At 39.9% G+C, this 22855-nt stretch overlaps 1 protein-coding gene across 7 annotated transcripts in view; it reads right to left on the bottom strand.

The window, feature by feature from the left end:
- The window catches only part of LOC149217996 (uncharacterized), a 276072-nt gene that overhangs the window by 85172 nt on the left and 168045 nt on the right, over window positions 1-22855 (bottom strand). For 6 of the 7 annotated variants that reach the window (XM_089383716.1, XM_089383715.1, XM_089383713.1 and 3 more), the window contains exons 8-9: window positions 3863-3925; window positions 3435-3646 (exon numbers count right to left, since the gene is read on the bottom strand). The exons of the other annotated variant lie outside the window; for it this stretch is intronic. In XM_089383716.1, coding sequence (XP_089239842.1) covers window positions 3435-3646; window positions 3863-3925 — 275 coding nt within the window. The remainder of the gene's footprint in view (window positions 1-3434; window positions 3647-3862; window positions 3926-22855) is intronic. 7 annotated transcript variants of the gene reach the window in all.

Raw genomic sequence — 22855 nt, 5'->3', positions numbered from 1 at the left:
TTTTCAGATTTCAAGAGTTGATTCTTCGCCATTGTGGTTGCCACTGCTTGGAAGGAGATCTTAGTTCCTATGTACTCCTATTTTGTAATTGTCTCTTCCATCTTTTGGGCAGCCCATTAATGGGTCTTTTACTCATTGTAAAAAGTTAATAAAAGATCTATTTTTCTTGTGGGAGCTTGGGTTTTACCCATGGCATCCCTTCTCTCCATTTACGGAGAGAAACATGTGGTGAATTAACTTTTGCATCTTCTCGTTTTCCATTTTAATTGCATGCTTAAAATTTACACAACCTCACTCATCACATTTTTATTTTGTTCAAATAAGTTTGCTACAATTCAACTTAAGGTTTTGCATTCTCCATTTTATATGTTGATTTGAGCTACAAACACTTTACTTTGAACAAATTACTCTTCACATGTTCATTAACTTAATTTTTTATAAGTCATTTTAATTTCATATTGCAAATTCAAGTCCATTTCTTTTGCAAAATTAATCAATCTTGAGTTCACTTAATCACAAGCATTGTTATTTACTTACATGCAAGACATCTCTCAAGTTTTATTTGCTTTTGGTTAAATCACAAAACTATCATAAGGCAAAGCTAATATTTTTCACAAATCCTACATGTGTACACAATCTTGTGTTTAAGGCAATTTCTATCATTTACTTAACTTTTGCAAATTTACTTGCCTGACATAGTAGGCATATTAAATTAGTTGCATTTTACAAGCTTTCAAAGCCTCATTCAAAATTAACCTCCAACTTAGGTTGGTTGTATAGACATTTAGGGACCCTCCACCTCTATTGACTCTTCACTGTCAGGTCCGAAATTTCGAGTGAAGGTGAGGTCTGAGGATTGAAGTTTAATTGAAATCTTGCTTTTAAAGTTTAACTAATAAAATCAACCAAGAGCACATTTACATCATCATTTTACTTTACTTGCAATTTCTCATTTTGTTATCTTGATGTGTTTTGAGTTTCATTTGCAAATATTATTATTTTCATTTCAAGAAGCATTTATGATACAAGTATTGTGAGTCATTTACTTTTGCAACAATTTTATTTTTTGTACTTAGAATATTGATCATTGGTGTAGTTCTATTTCATGGTATTGCTTTGATGATCATTATGCTCATGAGTAATTGATGTATCTTATTATCTGGGACATTTTCTTCCAAAGTACTATTTCCTTTATAGTTGCAATTGGTGTTCATATGCTTATTCTGGTCTAACATTTGAATTGTCTATCATTGTATCTTGATTTCATTTTTTGAGCAAGCTATTGTTATTTACTTGAATGCACTGATCTAAACTTTGAATATATCATTGAAATCTGTGCATTTATATGCTTGTTTAATTCTTGAAAACAAGTTATTTTTTACAAGTAATCCAAATTAACTTTCCTCCTAGAACTTCATATCACTTTTAACTTGACTTTTCACTAGGGACCACCCCCCTTAGCTAACCTAGGAGATAGCTTAGAAGGAGAGAATCGGAAACAGTGTGACAGCCCTTTCTCTGAGTTCCCTGCCACTAACCACACCTTGTGGGGTTGAAGTCTTTTATCAATAACCTGTAGGTAGGTGTAGGTGGAAGGGGTCAACAGGTTAGTATGAAAAGGATGGTGTATTTCCTAGGAGGGTCTTGGCCTTCCTTTCAATCAGTTGAGACATGCAGAATGAGAACTGAAGCTTGGGGCAATTTATGCCTAATTTTAACCTGCCCACAGATTTTCCCTCAGTTAGAATGCTAAATGAACTAATGGAGAGGCACATTATCTGGTGGTTGTTTCCAATTATCTTATCCATTTCTGATATGGGAAATGCTAAACTATGATTATGCACACAGCGAGTTTCCAGCAGGTCATGGGGAGTTTGAAGCCAGTTTGGAAGCAGCATGCATCTGTTAGCAGTTCATTTCAGCACTGGATCATCCACACAACAGGTTGTAGCAGATGGCTTATCTATTACTGGCAAGTGTGAGGGCATAGCTTTGACAGTTGCACATTCACCTCGGACTGGCATGCACAGTATAGGCATTTCCATATTTAGCGGGGCGTCAGCATGAGCCCTTGAAGAGCCGAGTATCTATATAATAATGCAGAATAGAATGTAGAATGATTGGATTCGTTGAGATTGAATCTCAGTTTATTTGTAATTACCAAAAGTCCAGATAATAAATGAAGCTTGACCACTCGGTCTACATGTTTCCTTTTTTGTGTATTAAATTCTGTTGTTGATGGTTGCAGCCTTCTCGTTAAGTGAAATTTATAAATTTTGTAGGTTTTCCTTCCCTGGTTTAAATAGAATATATGCAAATCTCACTGGACTTCCTTGACCTTGAGGGTTCCGGTTTGTAGAGTAAGAAGGTTGTCCCAATTAATTTCAAGCAACTGAGATAGGGTTGCGTTTCCAGCATTGATAATAGGAATTAAGACAGATTGGTCTGGTGAGATTCATCTAGTGTGGATGTGTTATTGGAATTCTCCATCTCCAAACAAGCCACTTGCCTTGATTCTCATTCGAACTCCATGACCCAATGCCAGGTGCTAGTTTCTGGGATCCATCCCAATTTGGTAGCGTTTGTTTTGTGAATTTCATCTGCTTTGCAGCCTGATTTGTCTTCTTTGAACCCATGAATAAATTGCAGGTAGGACTTAGGGATACCCCCTAATGTTGGCACAAAACAAATTAAAGCGAGAGGAGCTCAAGAGGTGACAAACCTGTGTTCCTAAACTACTCACCCAGTGACCCAAGGCTCATTCTGCGTAACAAAAAAAGGCATAGATATACTGCATTTGATTCAATTTCCATGACCTTATAAAACTAGACATTAATAATGCTACATCAGATGTGTTCAACACTTTTTGGCAAAACATGCATGTGACATAAACCTCTTAAACATAGTGGGGCTTATAAGGAAGCATCCTGCCAACAAAGTAACAAACCCACTTTCCACATGGCAACATGGATGCGAGTGATGCACAGAAATCGATAACCTATTAATGTTATTATTCTCATTATATGTATCTGGTATGATAGATTTCTACATAAAACCTGCAACATCTTAAAGTTAAGTTTCTATTCTCAATATATGCATCTGATATGATAGATTTCTACATAGAACCTGCTACATCTTAAAGTTAAGTTTCAAACACGTATTTTGCCAAGAATTGTTGAACACAATTTACATAGTATTTTATAGGTAAAATTTTAACATTTGCTGTAATTATGAATTCATTTAGCACTTCAATTTTGCACTTGCATGGAAAGTTTTCCTCTTAAAGCTGCATCAGAAACATTTGCAGTACATAAGCACACTTAGAGTACTAATATCATTCTTCACAGGAAAAGGTAATCAGGACGGAGATCAACCAAGGCAAATACACACTAGAATAAACCTTAAACTAGCAAAAAGATAAAACTGAAACATACCTGCCAGAAGACAAAAATTGAAGAAAATCATCATTGATAAGAACCCGCGAGGACATCACTGAGAAATACTGAATATTGTGCATTGAACTACCCTCACAAATAAGAGAGGCACAAATTTCAGACAAACCAGATGATGAGATTCTGCAATGAAGTAACTCCACAGCTTCAAGAGTTTCCCTATTCCAGTTTAAAATCTTGCACGCCCCCTCAATCTAGAATATCTAACTTTATTAGTGTGAGAAATAATATTGGGTCAAAAACAAGTAACTAATGTTTACAGATGCACTTTTTCCTATAAATTCTGACACTTTTACTATTAGAGGGTTCAATCTACTAGTTGCATGTCTTGAATACAAGAAAATGAATGTAACACTTTCATGCGAAGATTCTGAGATGTTCTTTTAATTTAAGAGAACTATTATACTTACATGTTTTTCACTTGTAATGCCCTGAAACAGAATGCCTTGGAGTCTACTATTCCTCAAGATGTCCTATAAGTAATCAGGATCAAAAATCAGTGCCAAACATCAATGGTCAAAAGTAAGACTTATCTTACTATAATAGTTCATAATACCTGCTCAAATAAACTTCAATTGGTTATATCTAAAAACTTTTTAACAATATGCAAGATTTTGCTAGTATACTGCAAATCATCTACATGAGATCCTGTATTTTGGTCACATTTTTCAGTCATTATTTTTTTTGTAACATTGAAACCTTGATAGCGCCCTGCACCCACCTTGAAAGTCTACCAGATGTTTGTATACTTAAGCATAGTCAACATCTGTTATGAATATAATATATATATATATATATATATATATATATATATATATATAAAAGAATATTTAATTAAATAGTAATTAGTTAATGTACAGGCATGTCCCTAAGGACATGACCGTTCATGAAAGGGCACCTGGCTAGGTATATAAGCAGGCCCTTATTTGTAACAATGAATCATCTCATATCTCATATCAATTATTTTATATATTATTTAATATATATGTTCTCATTCTCAATGGATGTCTTCGTGTACCAAGTATTATGAAGATTATTGCAAAGTATGAACTTTGTTATGTACATTGGTATCAGAGCATTACTTTGAGTATACAAAGTTACAAACCTTGTTCATAACATTGCTATCAGCGTTGTTCGATCCTCTGGCTGCTCAACCGCTGAATAGAGCTAGTCCGATCCAGCCTTTGGCCATCAAATCTTCGTCAACGTTGTTGCCATCGTAATTGAAGTGTTTTGCTACATAGTTTGGATATTCTCCATTTTATTATTAGGCCTTTGGCCATTTAAAAAAACAAAATAAAAAAATCAAAATAATAATAAAAATAAATAAAGCAAAAAAAGAGATTATATATCTTAAAAAATATTATTAAAAAAAAAGTCAAGATAAAAGAAAAAATAATATATATATATATATATATATAATAAATTCAAAAAAAATTATATCAAAATATTAAAAAAAAACTTTATATAAAAATATAATTAAAAATAAAGACAAGCAACAAAATCGTAGTCGAGCAGCACCACTGCCTCAGCCACCACAAACACCGTCACCATCGTTTGTCCCCATCGTCACCAGCGTCATCACCTACTGCTAATTGCCCTCATCGTCACCTTTAGCAGTAGTCACTGTTGTCTCCACCATAGATGTCGTTCACCCTACTCAAGCCAACAATCCAGCCGCAATCTCACCATCTGCCAACTGAGCCACAATTTTTCCTTCCGCCTTACTCAAGCCACCAACCAATTGAAACAACGTACGGTTAGCTTTGTATCGGTCTGAATATGGAATCGTAACTCAAACTTTTTGTTACCAGAAGTGCAAGAGTTGTTACGAAAAGTACATTGTCAGTAGATTTTATCCCAACAGAGACCACCAATATTCAAAAATTCTGGCCATTCCTAAAATAAATATTAAAAAAAGGTTCGGTCAATCATGACCCTTCTTAAAGCAAGGTTAGAACATCAAAGAAAAATATAATAATTCTTCCTACCTTATAAGAGGGTAAATTGAAAGTGGAGTCTCCCGTTAGAAACCAGGAAAATACTGAGAGGGCGGTGAATCAGTGTTGTAACAATTTTATCAATTTAAAAATTTATTTTACTGCACAGCATTGAATACTTCAACAATAACTTAAATAACCATAACAGATATTAATATCAACAATTGAAATGGAACACAAAAGAACAAGTAACTTTCATAATTGTTCTTCAATTCATTCATAGGGCAAGCTACAACCTGCAATTACAAAGTTCTGTCTTCAACAAGCAAGAAGCCACAACCTGCAATTACAAAGTTTTGGCTGTTGATTTTGGGTAGCATCGGATGTGCTCTAGCTTCGAAATTTTTTGGAGAGGCTAGAGCACATGAGATCTCCAGAACCCGGAAATCGTTTGGAGAAATTCCATCCGGATGAGGAGTTATTAAAATAATTAGTATTTTTAATGGGTTCCTAAGTCTAAACTTAGGAAAATAAAAATATTAATGGATATTAATAAAAATATGGGTGAGAAACTTCTAAGTGACGAGGATCAAGTCTATTTTAATCTTAGCAGTTGATTAGGAACTTAATCTCGATCGTTGATTCATCAACAGGAAAAGTATAAGAGGAGGCTTGAGGGTTAGTTGCAGATACAACAAGAGATCAAAGAGTTCAATTTTTCTGGGACGTGGTTTGCTGAGAAAGTCGAGCTAAGTGATCTGAGTTGCAGTAAGGGGTTGTTTGGCAGAGGGACTTCAGCCCAAGGCCGAGGATACATAACAGAGAGGCAGAGCAGTAGTAGGAGAGACAACGCAGCTCTAGACAGGGTGACGCATAAGCTAGAGGGGTTGACGCAGTCCCTTAGAGGCAGTGCTGGGGTTTTCTGTGGGGCAGAGAGAGCAGCAATTCAGCATATCGACTTCTAAGCAAAGGAGGCTCACTGGAAGGGTGACGCAACTCCTAGAGGAGGTGACACAGTTCTAGTGCAGAGCTTGGAGCAGCCATCGCTGCCCAGCATTGGGAATAACATTGTCATCTGTGGGGTTTGATCATCCAGTTGCTGGAATTGTCAAAATATTTGTCTCCGGAGAGAGGTACTTTTGCCAGGTTTATTCTTTGTTGGGTGAGCCAGATTTGGCACCCTAGTTGTATTCAAAAATCTACTTAATAATACAAACCCTTTATATGTTGCACCGGTTTTCTCGAATTGGGTTTTTATGGGGACAATTGTCCAAAAATAACAGTGTCCCTTGTGTGATTGTCTCAGTTTATTTCAGTTCATGATTTGTATGTATGTGTAGGTTGCAATAGTGTTTTCATCGTTGTTTAAATAATTAAATAACTTGTTGAGTGTAAAGAACAAGTAGGAGATGATAAATCGGTGATTGTAGTAGGATTTCTGATGTGTAGATTCATAAATTTTCACATGGTATCAGAGCATTGTAGATCATGGGAGACTGAAGACACCAGCCGAGAGATCCAGAAGAATTTGTTGCAGAGAAGTAGCTGTCTCGAGTGACAGCGTTGTTTCACAGGCAGAGTAGCAACTGCAGGACCAACACAGAGGCTCATGCAGTGCCTGCGTCAGCATTTCGAGCCTGCAAAAGATGACACAGAGCTAGAGAAGAGCCCACGCAATAGCTGCGTCAATTCTTTGGGCCAGCATAGAGCCTGAAAGGTTCGAATCAACCAGTTGTCGAGGCTGGAGGAGCAAAGCAAATTCGATTTGAGGAGATGGTGGGATGTTGTTTCTGCTGGTGCATAACAGTGTCTGTGGAGACAGAGCTGAGGTAGAGGGAGTCACTGCCTTGACAGATTTCTGGCCAAAGAAATCTAGATCCGGGTTGCAGTAGCAAAGGAGGATTGGAGAGGAAGTGATTCGACAGTTGGCAGGAAATCAAGACTCAGAAGGAGTCTAGAGGAGCTTGTTCCTTAGAGGATTTCTTGAGCCAAAGAAATCCAGATCCAAGTCCTGCTAGATTGACAGAAGGGGAGGGAGAAGAGAACCAGTCCTATTTTTGAGCAGAGATGGCAGTGAATGGGTTGAGGGATTAGGACAGATCAATGTTTTAAAAAACGGCCGGCTCGGAACCGACTCAGCCGAGTTGGTCCGAGCCAGCCTTGGATTTTGTGACCCAGCCATTGAACCGGTTCGGCCGTAACAACTCGGTCGGCTCGGCCGAGTCCTTATCAACCCGGCCGGGTTACGTAAAACAACCAGTGAACCCAAACAAAAGACCTTTTTTTAATTTATTTTTTATTTTTGGGGACTCCCTGGGCTTCCCTGTCTGACTCATGGGTTTCCCTGTCTGACTCTGATCCCTACTATTGATATGCTATTCATGGTAATGTTAAATTCTTAAAGTAAAAGGATGAAAATGAAGATTAAGGAGAATGAAATTTTTAACATTACCATGAAATGACTCAGGATGTTTGAGAGTGGTTCCGGCCTCATTGGATTTCATATGGAGAAAGTAGAATTTTAGATTTCATTCAAAATCCAGCAGACTTATCAGTTTTTCAGGATTTCAGGATTGGGGGATTGCAATGTTTCCATTGAATTTTTTCATGTATTAGGGTATGGAACTCGCATTTAATCAAGAGCACCAATCCCTCTATGTACCTTGATGTTAGTGACATTGGTTGTCGAACTCCTCCGAGATTCACTCCCAAACCGAGAGCTTCTGAAAATGTCGCTCCCACTCCCGTTTTCGCTCTCACTCCCCGCTTTCGCTCCCGCTCCCAAGTAACACTGAGCCAGATGATGTTGGCAACTCTAGTAGTAGCCAGTAGTACTGGTCACAGACTTTTGTTGTAGAGGCCATTTCTAGCCTCCTTGGTTTTGTGTTTTTGTTTTGATCTCTATATCATCATCGTGTATGTACTATGTATTGGACAATGCACTGGGTTCCATTTTGATATAATGGATATATTCATGAGCCTAGTTTGATCATATGTTGTCTTCTATCTATATTCTAATGCTGTGTGTTTGGAAACATGAATGAAAATCTTTAAAATTATGTGTTTTTATAAAAAATAAATATTTAATGTATTTTTTACAACGACCGAGTCATTGAAATCAAGCCGGCCGAGTTGATACCGAGTCGGAGTCGGAGTCAACCCTCGGCCGAGTCGGAGACGGAGTCGGAGTTTTAAAACATTGGGACAGATTGGATGGAGCATCCAATTTTGTCATCTGGAAGGCCAGGATTCTGACAATCCTAGACAAACATCACATCAAGGACTATGCCTTGAAGGTAGTTGTTGTGTCGGTTGACATTGATCCGTTGAAGAAGTACGAGGAGGCCTAGGCTAAGGCCAAGTGCATGATCCTAGACGGGGTCAAAGATCATGTAGTACCACACATTGCTGAGAAGAACACACCAAGGGAGATGTGGGAGGCACTGACCACCTTGTACCAAGGCTCTTCCATCCAACGGAAGATGTTATTAGAAAATCAGCTGAGACAGTACCAAATGCAGAAAGGAGAGGAGAACTATCCCTTCCTTCTCAAGTTGCAAGGGATTCGCGACCAGTTGACTTCTGCGGGGTCTACACCAGATCCTGAGTTCATGGTCAGGATTGCCCTAAATGCAGTCACCGAGGATTGGGAGACTTTTGTCCAAAGTATCTTTGGCAGAGCAACTCTGTCCAGTTGGGAGGAGATGTGGGTAGCTCTTCAACAAGAAGAGCTCAGGAGAATGACCAAGACAGGGAGTAGCGGCAAGGGGGCTCGGGTCAACAAGAAGGAGGAGGAGGATGCAGCTCTCGCATTGTCAGTACAGCAGAAGGGAAAGAAGGAGGACATAACCAAGGTTAGATGCTACAACTGTGGGGAACTGGGACATTATGCCACTTAGTGCCCCCGAAAGAAGGGCAAGGGGGAGGCTTATGACTCAAACATTGCTCTAGCAAAAGCTGACAAGGAAGGTGAGGATGACGATTGCGACATGAGTGCTCATGTGCCTCTAGAGAAGAGGTGGGGCGACATGGATTTGTAGTTGAGAAGACTGCATGAGGGGCAGGATCCTTGAGATGCCCAAACTCTTGGATCACATACGGCTACGGGAGCCCTTAACGACAGTAGCATAATGACGGGTGTCGGTTGGAGCGAGGTGTGATGGAGCAAAAATGGCAGAGCTAGAGTGCCAAAGTCTGAGGCAGCATAGTGGATGTTGTAGCAGTGCGAGAGGCACAAAGCAATTTGCAGCAGCACAATAGCAGCAGAGGGTCAGCACAAATTAGTAGCAGAGGTAGCTTCAGTATCACGAGGCATCCATACTGACTAGCATGTCAGTGTTTGGGTGAGTTTTTAGTTGCTTACTTCTCAGCAACTGAGTTGCAGTGTAGCAGTTAACAGTGGCAGTGCTATGGGCAGCATGATGCAGCATTTTGAGAGGGAGTTGTAGTACATATGTGGCAATGGTAGTGACAGAGTCATGGGCAGCAACACAGGAAGCAGCAATGCAGTGGATGAAGGGCAACAGGCCAAGCATCAGCAGCACAGAGGATCGGTGTATTGGATCAGTGTAGTACTTCTGTTGAGAAGTGTTACTAGAGAACATTTCTCACTAAGAGGGAGTGTTGATTTTGGGTAGCATCGGATGTGCTCTAGCTCTGAAATTTTGTGGAGGGGCTAGAACACATGAGATCTCTAGAACCCATAAATCGTTTGGAGAAATTCCACCTGGATGAGGAGTTTTCAAAATAATTAATATTTTTAACGGGTTCCTAAGTCTAAACTTAGGAAAATAAAAATATTAATGGATATTAATAAAAATATGGGTAAGAAACTTCTAAGTGACGAGGATCAAGTCTATTTTAATCTTAGTCGTTGATTAGGGACTTAATCTCGACTGTTGATTCATCAACAAGAAAAGTATAAGAGGAGACTTGAGGGTCAGTTGGAGATACACCAAGAGATCAAAGAGTACAATTTTTATGGGACATGGTTTGCTAAGAAAGTCGAGCTAAGTGATCTGAGTTGCAGTAAGAGTGGCAGTTCGGCAGAGGGACTTCATTCCAGGGTCGAGGATACATAGCAGAGAGGCAGAGCAGCAGCAAGAGAGACAACGCAACTCCAGAGAGGGTGACACAGAAGCTAGAGGGGTTGACGCAGTCACTTAGAGGCAGCGTTGGGGTTTTCTGTGGGGCAGAGAGAGCAGCAGTTCAACATATCGACTTTTGAGCAAGGGAGGCTCACTAGAAGGGTGACGCAACTCCTAGAGGAGGTGACGCAGTTCCAGAGTAGAGCTTGGAGCAGCCATCGCTGCCCAGCATTGGGAACAACATTGTCATCTGTGGGGTTTGATCATCCAATTGCTGGAATTGTCAAAATATGTCTCTAGAGAGAGGTACTTCTGCCAGGTTTATTCTCTGTTGGGTGAGCCAGATTTGGCACCCTAATTGTATTCATAAATCTGCTTAATAATACAAACCCTTTGTATGCTGCACCGGTTTTCCCGAATTGGGTTTTTCCGGGGACGATTGTCCAAAAATAACGGTGTCCCTTGTGTGATTGTCTCAGTGTGTTTCAATTCATGATTTGTATGTATAAGTAGGTTGCAATAGTGTTTTCACCATTGCTTAAATAATTAAATAACTTGTTGAATGTAAAGAACAAGTAGGAGATGATAAACCGGTGATTGTAGTAGGATTTCTGATGTGTAGATTCATAACTTTTCACATTGGCTTCAACCAGCAAGAAGCTACAACTTCATAGTTTTGGGTGAAATCATCGTGGCATGAGAGTGGAGCTGGTTTCCTCTGGATTCCTTGTTTGGTTAGGCTTTGGTTTATCCCATGTAATCCCAAATTCAGTCTTGGAATATGGCATGGCGGTGATTGGGTTAGAAGAAAGAATTGGTTTAGCCCAATCTATGGTCGGGTGGTACATGGAAGTCCTTGACTTGGTTGGCACTATGCATATGTTAATCTGTGTTAATCTTTAATGAAGATCAATGAGTACAAGTATTGGTTTATTGTGTTGATTATGTGATTGGTTTTTCATGGCTTCATTCTGGTCAAGTGAATGTTACATGCATGGTATATTTCGTGTTATGTGATGTGCTCTTGTTATTGATCTTGTTCATGTTTGTCAAGCTCTTGGATGATTTATATGGTTGCATGTGCTAATCTTTGTTATCACAGCTAAGTATGAGAGGGTTGCAAGCCTTCTTGATGAGAATCTGATGAAACTAATGAAACAATGGACAAATGAGGCATTCATGACTTACATGTACCATAGTCACAAAGTGTTCGTCTAAATGATTAACATGTGTTGGGCAAGTTTGAACAAGAATAGGGCCTGGAACAAAGCATATAGACACATAGACATTGTTGACAAAGTTTCATAGAATTCTGGGCAGTTGGCATGTAGGCTAACCCTAAAATTTTGGAACAAGGTCCGTGATTGCACCCTTAGAACTGGGAAATCTTGGCTCTGACCGCACTGAAGATGGGTTGTGTGTGCGGCTGGAGGCCTCTGACCGCACTGGCAGGCCTACATGCGTGCGGCTAGGGTGTAAAATAGGTCAAGGGGTGGTCTGGTCTCAGGAAAAATGACCAAGTAAAGTTTGGGAGATAGCAGTGTGATCATGCACTATTGGGTGTTTTGCAGTAAGTTTTGAGAAAGTGGACCCCATTTCCATAACTGAATCTTGGAATTTGGGTCATGCATTGTAACTCTTAGCTCATGTTTACCCTGGTAAGTTGTAAAAGTGGGTAAATGTGGCGTGGGGTGTTATACATTTGTGATGCATGGAGGAGAAGAGGCAGTTAACTCCCTTTTGATTGCTCCTTTGACTCCAATAAGGTTGCCACCTCTCAAGTAATGAACTCAACCTCCTTCTAACTACTTATGGACCACATTTCGAGGGATTTGGCCCCCCAAACTAGTTGTAGAATTCAGCAATTCGCCACTCTACTTAGGCACTGACATTTGGCCTTCTTATGTGCCCCTCCAAGTCACCATTAACTTAGCTTTTGACTTCACTTGACTTATGATGAATTTCCATGTCATTTTTTCCCTTATTTCAATTGGAAAGAATTTATGATTTTCTCTCATTATTTAATTTCAAGGCAATTTATTCCCAATTTACCCACTAGACTTATGAAAAGTGGGTTTTGAGGGGTTAGAAGTGATTTTTGACCGCCAAAGTGTGCCCTAGAAGAATATTGAGGTGGAGAGGATGGATTTTGAGTACTCATACACCCTCAACATCTTCTGGAATCACTTATTTACATTTTGCATAAGCATTAATAAAAAAAATCCTATCCTGCTCGGAATTTTTAATTATTAAAAAATCTGATCTAGATTTACTCAAATTCCATGAAACTTTATAGATGACTTAGCATGGTAATAATATACATCGACCATAGACACTAAGATGGACCCAAGGTCCCGTCATCAAGCCACACTCCAGCTTTGGGGGTATTTATGAGTGAAAAAGCTCAAGAGTTATTTGTCATTGAAAAACGTGAATAATTAGCTAAGTGAAAAAAACACACTAGAGTGGACTCACTTGATGGTAAGGTCCTGTTGTCGCCTGGATCGTATAGGCACCACGACAATGCTCAGGATGGGGGTTGTCACTCTGATCCCCACCCACTCCATTCTAGTTGTCTCCCAGCAGCAGGTTATGGGGGGTAGTCCCTATGGAATGAGATGAAGGAAAACAAGTTGCAAACCAACTTGTTTGGGAGACACGGATGACTGGCCTAACCACGTGGTTGAAATTAAGCAAGATTATTAATTAGATTAGATTTTCTATTATGAGACCAGTGCCTTAATGGAGTCACAAATTTTTGCTTCTTATAAATTGGAACCAAATGACCGGATAGATACCCGCTGCTTGAATGGTTGACTAAGCTAGCAATCTTGGTAAATTTTAGTTAAATGCCTAATCCAAATGTAACTTTCCCTTAACTATTTTGATGTTGGGCTCCAAGGTAGGTTGTGGGAAGGAGGCTAATAGGAAGCAGGCTAGGGTCTGATTAACGATACCTTATGTTAGACTCCTATCACCTGATGCCTCCGCCGCTGCAGAGACTATGGCTTTGACGACTACAAGGTCATCATGTTAACCACCAAAAAGTTGTCGAGGCCCCTCAAGCTAGATAAAAAGGGTTGTTCTATGTCTCTATCAACCTAGCTTATGCTAGGAGGTAAATTTTTAGTGCAAATCTAGATTTAATATGTTAATGCAAGAGATTATGAGTGAGATTTATCTTGAATTAAGATTTAAGTTTAAGTACCTAATAAGAATTTTTGTTAAGAGTACTTAACAATAGTGAATTGCAATCTTAGACAAGATAAAATGCATAGAGATACAAGTGTAAACTTCAACAATATTCCACAAGGTACCAAGTAACTCAAGATGCCAAATGCTTAAAATAGTCAATCAAGATGTTGATCACAGATATATGATGGTTTATACTAGCAATACTAATTCAGAAAATTTAGATCTTATCAATGTTGTAACAACAGTGCATAAACCACTTCAAATGATGAAACTTGCCCAACACATAAAACACCGAAATTCTAATGACCAACAAATGTAATTTAGCTTGTTTATAGCACTTTAAGATGATGTATTTAGTAAAATTACATATTTGATTTCTTGATTTGTAGCAGTAAATAAAGACAGATCAGCGAGATAAAACTGCCAAAAATAGATGGTCAGTATGCCCAAAAATAGCAAAATGCACTAAAACTTGAAAATTTCAATTTTAGGGTTTTTTGAGAGTTTGACTCGACAATTTTCAGAACTGATATGATTATTACAGCAGTGAGTTAATCACAGATCAGCGAACTAATCAAGCTTAATATGATGCCCAATATTTCAAAAAATAGAAAAAAAAATCTGGAAATTGAAAATTTCAGTTTTTTTTTTCTCGCTTTTATTAAGTATTTGATTCATTCAAAAATGCAGAAAAATTTAGCTATGTAGAAAAATCCAGCAAGCTTAAATGTTAGAATTAGGCCAAAACTCAAATACCCATGAAGCCAAAATTTGTGAAAATGAATTTTTCGCAATTTTAAATGACTTGGACCATTTAGCTCGTGAATTTAGGGCCTAAATATTAGTAATTTGCTTGTTGTAATAGAATTGCAGAAAACAAGAGTTTAGAGGTCAAACCCTAGGCCTAAGGCCTTGAAGATCCCACCATTGAAAAATCGTTGAAACTTTGGGAGCACTTTGCCGCTTGAAAAATTAGAATTTTGAGACCTTAATCCTGCAAAACCGCCAAGTATTTAGATTTAAAACTTTGGCTTAAGGTTTCGGGTCAATTTTGGGGCAAAAGAGGCCAAGAATTGGAGAACAAGACTAAGGGAGGCAAATTTGTAGACATAAATGGTTAGGATGATAGATCGGGGCAAAAGGATGAAGAATACTGCTTCAAAGGGGGCCAACATTGTGCCTGATGAGGCTAGCGTCTGGGAAAAAGAGGGTATGGAGGCTTAGGGCAAGGCCTATGGCCTAAAGGCCAAGGAAAGGGAGCCGCAAGCCCTTAGAGGGTTGCAGCCTAGGGATAGAGGAGATGAGGGTTGAGGGAGGATGCTAAGGGAGGACGAAGGGCTGAGGCAAGGGAGCAGAGGAGGACAGAGGGTCGAGGAGGGGGAGGGGAGCTTGACGGAGGGAGGTCGATGGGATGGAGGGTTGAGGAGGAGGAGAGAGAGGAGGTTGAGGCGTCAAAACCCCACAACAAGCCCAAACAAGGCCCTAAACCAATACGCTGAAGGGAGGAAGGCTAACGTTGGCCTAGGAAGGCAAATTGAAGGCTAGAAGTCCCGAAAAGGTTGAAACCCCTGCTCAAAAAATTTATGCTTCAACTCCTTTGATTTTCCAAAATTTTGCCATGGGAAACCTACAAAAAAATTCCAAGAGACTAGATCTTACCCTCAGGGGCCTAGATCTAGCTCTCCTCCCACTTGGTTTCTCGATCTAACCTGCCAAAATGAAAACAGAAACACCCAAACCCCAATATATACAAAAATAAAACTAAAGCCCCAACCCAAATTAGAAAAATTAGATACAAATTTAGATTTATAAAATATACATAGATTTTCAAATGGATTTTGAGAAAATAATTTTTATTATATTTTTTCCTTGAAAGAATGGCTAAAACGCTTCAGAAAAATTATTGCTCATTATAGCTCTAGTGAAGATTTAATCCATCATATAAAAATTAGGAATCCAGGCAATATGATCCTTGCCCACAGTCTGTGAACTTGGAGACCAAGGATTGAGTACCTGCAAACACTATGTATTATCTCAAAATATATCAAGTAAAGCACCACATAGGAAGCCCGTACTCAATACATACCACAAATCAACGAACAAAAACATCTCGAGTTGCACCCAAACTCTTTTATGATAGAAGAGAAAACAGTTCCCAGTGGGACAATAATTTACAAAACACTTTAGCAGCAATTCTAGCCAGAGATCAAGATGACTAGAGACTCAACTGACTCTCTAATCTATAGATAAATCTTCCAAATGGAAAAATAATGGCTAGTTTCTTTGATCTTTGTCAAAATAACCTTGGTTGTTGATAAACACTTCAAGACCCTTTAATCTTGGCCCTTGATTTTTTATTTTTGAGGAATTTTCAAATTTATCATTTAATTCCATTTTAATTAGCTCAAAATTAATTATTTTGAGCTAATTTCCTCAAAAAATTGACTTTGATTTAACCACAAAGGTCCAAGGGTCCAAATTTTCTTGAAAAATACAATATTCCCTTGGTGAAGGACCTTTAAAAATTGACTCTTTTAAGACCCACGAATTTTTCCATTTGGAGAATTTATTTTCCTAAGAAAATTTAACTTGACTTTAATTAATTTTTTGGCTTAGGCTTTAATTTTATTTTGCTAGAGTCCGCTTGGGGTAGCTCAATTAGCAATGGTCGTGGAAATGAAGTCTCACCGAACCGGAAGTCTTGGGTTCAAATCTTGTGCTATCCTCCCCGATCGGGGTGAGAAGTTGGACATGACGAAGATGAAGTCCTACCAAGATTACAAATATATATATATATTGCTAGAAAAATTATTTAATTTACACATGCAGGGATTTAATTATTTTTCCAATCCTCTAATACATATGATTTTTTTATTTACAAGACTCAAAGAGGGAATACACATTTGTCTTAGACCCTCAAGACACATAACCCATCTGCGACTCAATATGATCTAGTAAACCAAGTGATTTGTAACAAAATAATTTAGCCAATTAGCTTAAATTATTCTCAAACCACTTTTATATCAGATTCGACTAAAACACTAGGACTCACCTGATAATTTGACAATAAATTTCACCCTAGCTTTGGGGGTTTAAGCTGGAGGGAAAAAACTCTTCTGATTACTTGTGTCAAAAAACACAAGTAATCAGCGAGGTTAAAAAACCTCATAGGATGGAATTCGTCACCAAATTATAGGCTTACCTAGGTTGTTACATATACTCAAAGTTTACTAAGATCATTTACAATATATAACTTGCAAAATGGGATGACCATGACACATGGACTATTGATGTGATTAGATCCTTGTTGAAAAATATGGTACTTCCGCTTCCCTGGAACTTTGTTAATTCGAGTGCAACAGGTCCCAAGTATCCTAGGCCTATTACAAAGTTTTTTTCATCATGCTAGTGACATTTTTACAGTTCCCGGCAGGATTGCGGAAATTGAAAACAAAATGTAGAGAGAGGAGAGAGAAAGGGGCTATAATGCCTTGTTGATTTCTAGAATTCTAAAAAAATTTGATGTATGCTTTGTGTCTTAGGCTATGAAGTCTTCGTAACACCTGCTAAGTGCAACTCAGTAGTCAACACAAGTCTGGCCCTCAAAAAACCCCTAATACTTGTCCTATGAATTGTTGGTTTGGTGATGAGTGCAAATCTTTCCATAAACATCTATGCCTCACACTTATGCATGACACATCTTCCTTCCCTAACCTCTGCAAAGCTTACCATAGAATACTTCGCCGCAAAAAACAAAGATTCCTCTCCCAACGAAGATGGGAACTTTGTGATGCTCTCTGGCACTCCTTGAAAGCTTTTTGGTAGGCCCTCTTTCCTAGATATCACACCATCTCTCCTGCTCTTGACCCCCATATCATGTTTTCCCACACCAACTACTTTTATGATATCCCTAGACAACCCCCCCACTCATATCCCCTCCCGTCCCACCTTATGCCAACTATTCTCTAAATTGGCAATTAGAAAAACAGCCAGAGCTTTTAGTACCTATTACCACTCAAACTAGTAGGGGTCCTAAGAGGAGTTCTTGTAGAGCAACTACTATGTCAAGTGGCAACAATGGAGCAATAGCCCACTATCACCTCAGCTAAAGCTCCCTACTCTTTACGGACTTTCACCGATGGGAGGAGTCCCGGTATTAGGGAAATCATTAGGAGAAATATACCAATGGTGTGAAGGTAGTGATTCCAAGAGCCTATTTAAAGGAGAGACTCTAAAGACGGGGATTCCTTGCTTTAGAAGTAAGCTGAATGACTCTCCAAGAAGGGCTAGAAGGAGACCTAGACCTAGGGTTGAGGAGTATTTCTTCATAAAAAGTGCCCTAGACCAAAGAATCCTAGAAAAATAGGGTTTCCAAGAAATCCTTGTGAAATTGGAGTGACAAGGTTACGAGGCCACAAAGAAGACCTAGTGGACCCAAACAAGGTCAAGGGCTTGGGATGAAACTTCAAACAATGGTCTTGACCAAGTGAGGGAGGAGGAAGCGGATCAAGAGATTGGCTTTGACTTGAGACTTTAATAAAATGATCCTTGATAAAGCCACTAACCAAAGGAAACCTAGGGAGAATGGTTTGTGAGCTAGGGCTTAGCAAAACTTGAGATTCCATTGTCAGAATGGCTTCAAAATTGGAGGACCTCTCAAGGACATGCCAACGCAGCTCTAGACCAAACATCACCAAGTTTGGATGGCTACAATCAATTTTGGATGATGCCCTAAGTGACACTAGGGTTAGGGCTTAAAGAAAAGTGGAGGTGAGAAAAATATTCGTTTTGGTGATAACCTCGGACTAGACTAGTGCCTATCCTATTGGGAGAATGGAGTCAATGAGATTCAATGTTTAGAGATCCTTATACCCAATCAAGGAGTTCTCCAACAACTTTGCATGGCCCTAGAGGCAGCAACTAGGTTACTAGGAAATTTATACTTCTTTGATGTTGCAATTGATGACTTATCAAGGCAAAGATGAATAATCATATACCCCTAGAACATTCATTTACTATACTTTGCATAAAACATATGAAAAATCCTCACAAAGACAAGATCAACAAATTCGCATTTCATTAAGGCAACTACAGCATCCTCATGGGTCTCCAAATGGATCGAACAAGCATGTATCCCATCTGTAAGGGTCGGAAGAATGATGCAAGCCCTCCCATTGTTTTCCACAGTGAGACATATCCTCATCTAGGCCCTAAATTAGTTGCCAAGTGTGTGGTGCAAGAGTGTAGCCGGATGTGCAAGGTGGTCCAGGTGCATCATCATCATCAAATAGGTGGAACACGAGCAAGCAATAAGTGAAACTGAATAATCCCATGAAGTGGCAATCTACTCTCTATTATGGTGGAGGTCCATGGCCCTCAACGCTCACCCTACAAATGCCAATATGACACTCTGGAGGGCTTGGACCCCATATAGAGAGACCAAACCCAAGATGAAGACCCACCTGCAATCCTGTATAAGATCCAATGCATCCCCTTACATTCTAGTACAACCAAACATTAGTGCAATTCAGTAAATGAGCTTGCAAATCATGGATCCAAGTGGACACTTCATAGTGGCATGCCCTTCCACAACAAGGTTTAGAATGTACAAGTGTCTCCAAGTTCAAGAAGAACGTTAAAAGAGGACCCTATTAGGTGGTTTCAACCTCTAAGGGGGTGACATGTACATGGTACATCCATCAAATGGCAAGTGGCATGTGATATAATGATGGAATGGAGTGGGACATCAGGGGAAGGCTCCAAGCCACATGCCATAGTACAAGGGTAGCTATAATAAGGGAAGCCCACACTTGGGTATATGAATGTAGGAGGGAGCAATCATGGTACATGAGTTACCCCGACCTTTGTTTTTTCACCCTTCTTCATATGTCTTTTGCCTTTTATTGATTTTCTTTCATAACTGCTTCGGGCTCCAGGGGATGAGAGCATGATGTGTGAGATATCGCAGTGAACACTCCCTCAAGGTTGGGTAGTTCATCGCCCACCAAGGGTTGAGACAATCATGAGTTCCTTAATGATGAAAGAGGTCGATATGAGGGGCCCTAGGAACCAAGGTGATGGCCATAATGATAGGGGTAGAGCTCATGTTGGCTTTTGCCCACTTGCTAAATTTGTATGTCTTGGCCATCTTTTGACTTTATGGTACATTTCTTGTTGAGAGTGGCCACATTATGCTTTTTATTTTCCTTTTAGCTTCATCAACCTCCACGGCATTGTTCTAGGCCCAACACAAGGTGTGGACAAAGGGAGAGGGAAGATTAACTCTTGGTGGACCTAATGCACAAATATGGACCCAGATTGGAAATATGGTGAATGGGGGTTATAATGAGTGAAGGGGAGTGATGTATATGGTGTCGGGGAGTGGGACCACGCAACCAAAATTAGGGTTTCCCATGTAGTGTCACCCCTAAAGCTAGTAGCCAATAAAAGAGATCCCGCGGGACTAGGATACAAGGTTAACCATCAATTTAAACAGAGGAGACAAGGGTACAAACCAAGCCCACTCTTTCGACAAAATCCCCCCACTAATCCATTCCCAAAAGCATCCATGATAAGTAAACAAAAATACCCAACTACACAATGAAAAGCCATACCTTCGGGGTTGGAAGGGACACCTTAAAAGATACGATCATGACAGAGGGACGAGGGAGCATATGGTTGGCTCAGGTGGTGGAGATAGTGGCACATCGAGCTATCTGGTGGCTGCAAGGGGTTGTTGGTTGTCGATTGAGGACCATCTAGGAGAAAAAATTTCTCCTCTGGATACTACCCACAGGTGGTGGGTAACAGTACCAATAGAGTAACTGATGAGGATGGGTTTTAGGTCGAATTCATAAAGCATGGCATTCAGTCGCTTGAGTCATATATTGCAAATCTTTTGAACCATGTGGTTTGTTTAGGATTCCCCCCTCCTGGACAAGAACATTATCAATTCGATCCACAAATCTGGGAGCAGTGTTGATCTGAATAACTACAAAACTATCATGGTGGACTACACAGTCTCCAAGCTTTATGCCACAATTCTACACCAATGGCTTTCTAAGGAACTGGAGAATCAACATCTCAGAGATGGAGGACAAATCGTCTTTCACAAAGACTACCAAATGATTAATCACATTTTTAGCCTCAAAGCCATTATTGAGGAGGCTTGTCATCACTCTTCACAGGGTTACATTTGTTTTGTAGATTTCCATAATGCTTTTGACACAATTCCAAGGGAGGAATTATTCCAGAGACTTCGCGACATTGGTATATCAAAGACCCTCTTAACTACTATCATGAGACTCTATGAGTCAGTGTTGGGATGCCTCAAGATGGCCCGTGGTCTTTCAAACTTCATTATGAGTACCATTGTGGTGAAGCAGGGGTGTCCCCTCTTTGACTCTCTTTGGGATTTATATTGATAAGCTTGAGTCTTTCCTCTATTTGCACATACATGAGGGTGACAGCTGCCTCCTACACCATGTTTTGATCTTCTTGCTCCTCTTCGTTGATGACTTGGTCTTGTTGGCCTCTATTCCTGAGGGATTAGAGAGACAAATTGACACAATGTCCAATTTCTATGACCTTCGACATCTGAAGGTTGACTTGGGTAAAAACAAGGTTTTGATTATCAATACCACGAAGAACTCTATTATAGACTTACACTTTACTACTGCGGGACAAAGATTGAGATCACATCTTACATCTATATAGGGGTATTGTTTGCAAGGCCCATATTTGGTATGCAACATGCACTCCAACCTCGACTCAGTGAATGTTACTGCTTCCAGGCATAGTTCCAAGACATCTCGTCCAAGCTCCACCTCATGGAGGCCATTATCAAACCCACGATCCTTTATGGCTTTGAGATCTGGGGACCTAGTTTACTACAATCACATTGGGCCACGATGGAGAGAATCCAGACCCTGCTTCTCTAGGGTATCATCCACTGCAAATGCACAGTTCTACAACCCATTATTCAAAGAGAGTTCGAGGTCCATCCATTTCACCTCAAGGTCCTTTTCTGCTTGGTATCTTTCCTCCATCGAGTCAGGGCATACAAATACTCTGCTACCAAGAGAGACAGATACCCATATCTTTCACTTTGTTCTTTGGAGGCCATCACTTTGGTTACCTCCTCAAGTCGCCCTCGTGGATGGTCCACATAGGCATCTTGGCTCATTCAATCGATGACCATCTCCCTAGAGTACCTTCCTCCGTTTAGTTTCTCCCTTGACAAACCAACACATCTCTTACAAACTCGGTGAACACTAAATCAAGCCATCAGAGAGGATATCTATAGATTATACATTCAGGCCACTTGGACATCCCCCTCGGTGAGCCTTAGCTCGAAGATGTCCTTCTACTAGAGCATTTTTTGGAGCTACAAAATGACCTCATCATCTACCCAACTTATACCCATAGGCATTGGATGCACTCGCTCAAGATCCCACCGAGGCAACTTCAAGTTAGGTCCCATCAACTTTGGGTGCAGACGAATCACTATATAGCCCGATTCAATAGCATCTACCAGTTGTACCACGTACAAGAGCCAGAGATTGAGATGCACCTCATTTTTTAGTGCCCCATAAACTATGAGATCAGAGGACGATATCTTTTCCTACATAGAGAGTCTGGTGGATCCCTCTCTACCATCTTTTGGTATCCTGACCGGAGATGCCTATCCCTCTTCATCAGGAACAAATTTAGACACAAATCTCAGATCCTACATACCTCACCTCACTCGAGGACGAATCAGACGATCACATCATACTTTCAGGTGATTTGGTTGATCAGAGCAACAAGTGACAAGCTAAGCTCCAAGGTATTTCAAATAGCAGAGCAGTGAGACCTCGATTTTCCCCTCAACCCCCCCGACCCTTTGGGAGGCCAAACGGTACCTTTGATACAGTTGCATGTCGAACAACACATCAATTCACTCACACTCAAAGCATCAGAGGGTTTAGTATTAGATGATTCCCACTTGACCCTCAAGAATCAAGTGGTAGAGCACCTACATCCTCTAACTTAAGGGAGATACCACTTACCATGAGAGGTAAGAATTAAACAAATCCCAAGTTACCTCACCCATTGGCCAGATGGGTGGCAATCCCAACAAGCCTAACTTGTGGGCAGGATGCATACTGGGGTATACTTGACAACAGGGAGAATACCACTT

This window comes from Pinus tabuliformis, chromosome Q (assembly GCF_031772625.1).
Source record: "Pinus tabuliformis cultivar Carrire ecotype Pingquan chromosome Q, CPIR1, whole genome shotgun sequence".
Lineage (NCBI taxonomy): Eukaryota > Viridiplantae > Streptophyta > Pinopsida > Pinales > Pinaceae > Pinus > Pinus tabuliformis.
Note: the sequence above shows the minus strand (reverse complement) of the source record. Positions and strands in the feature narration are given on the sequence as shown.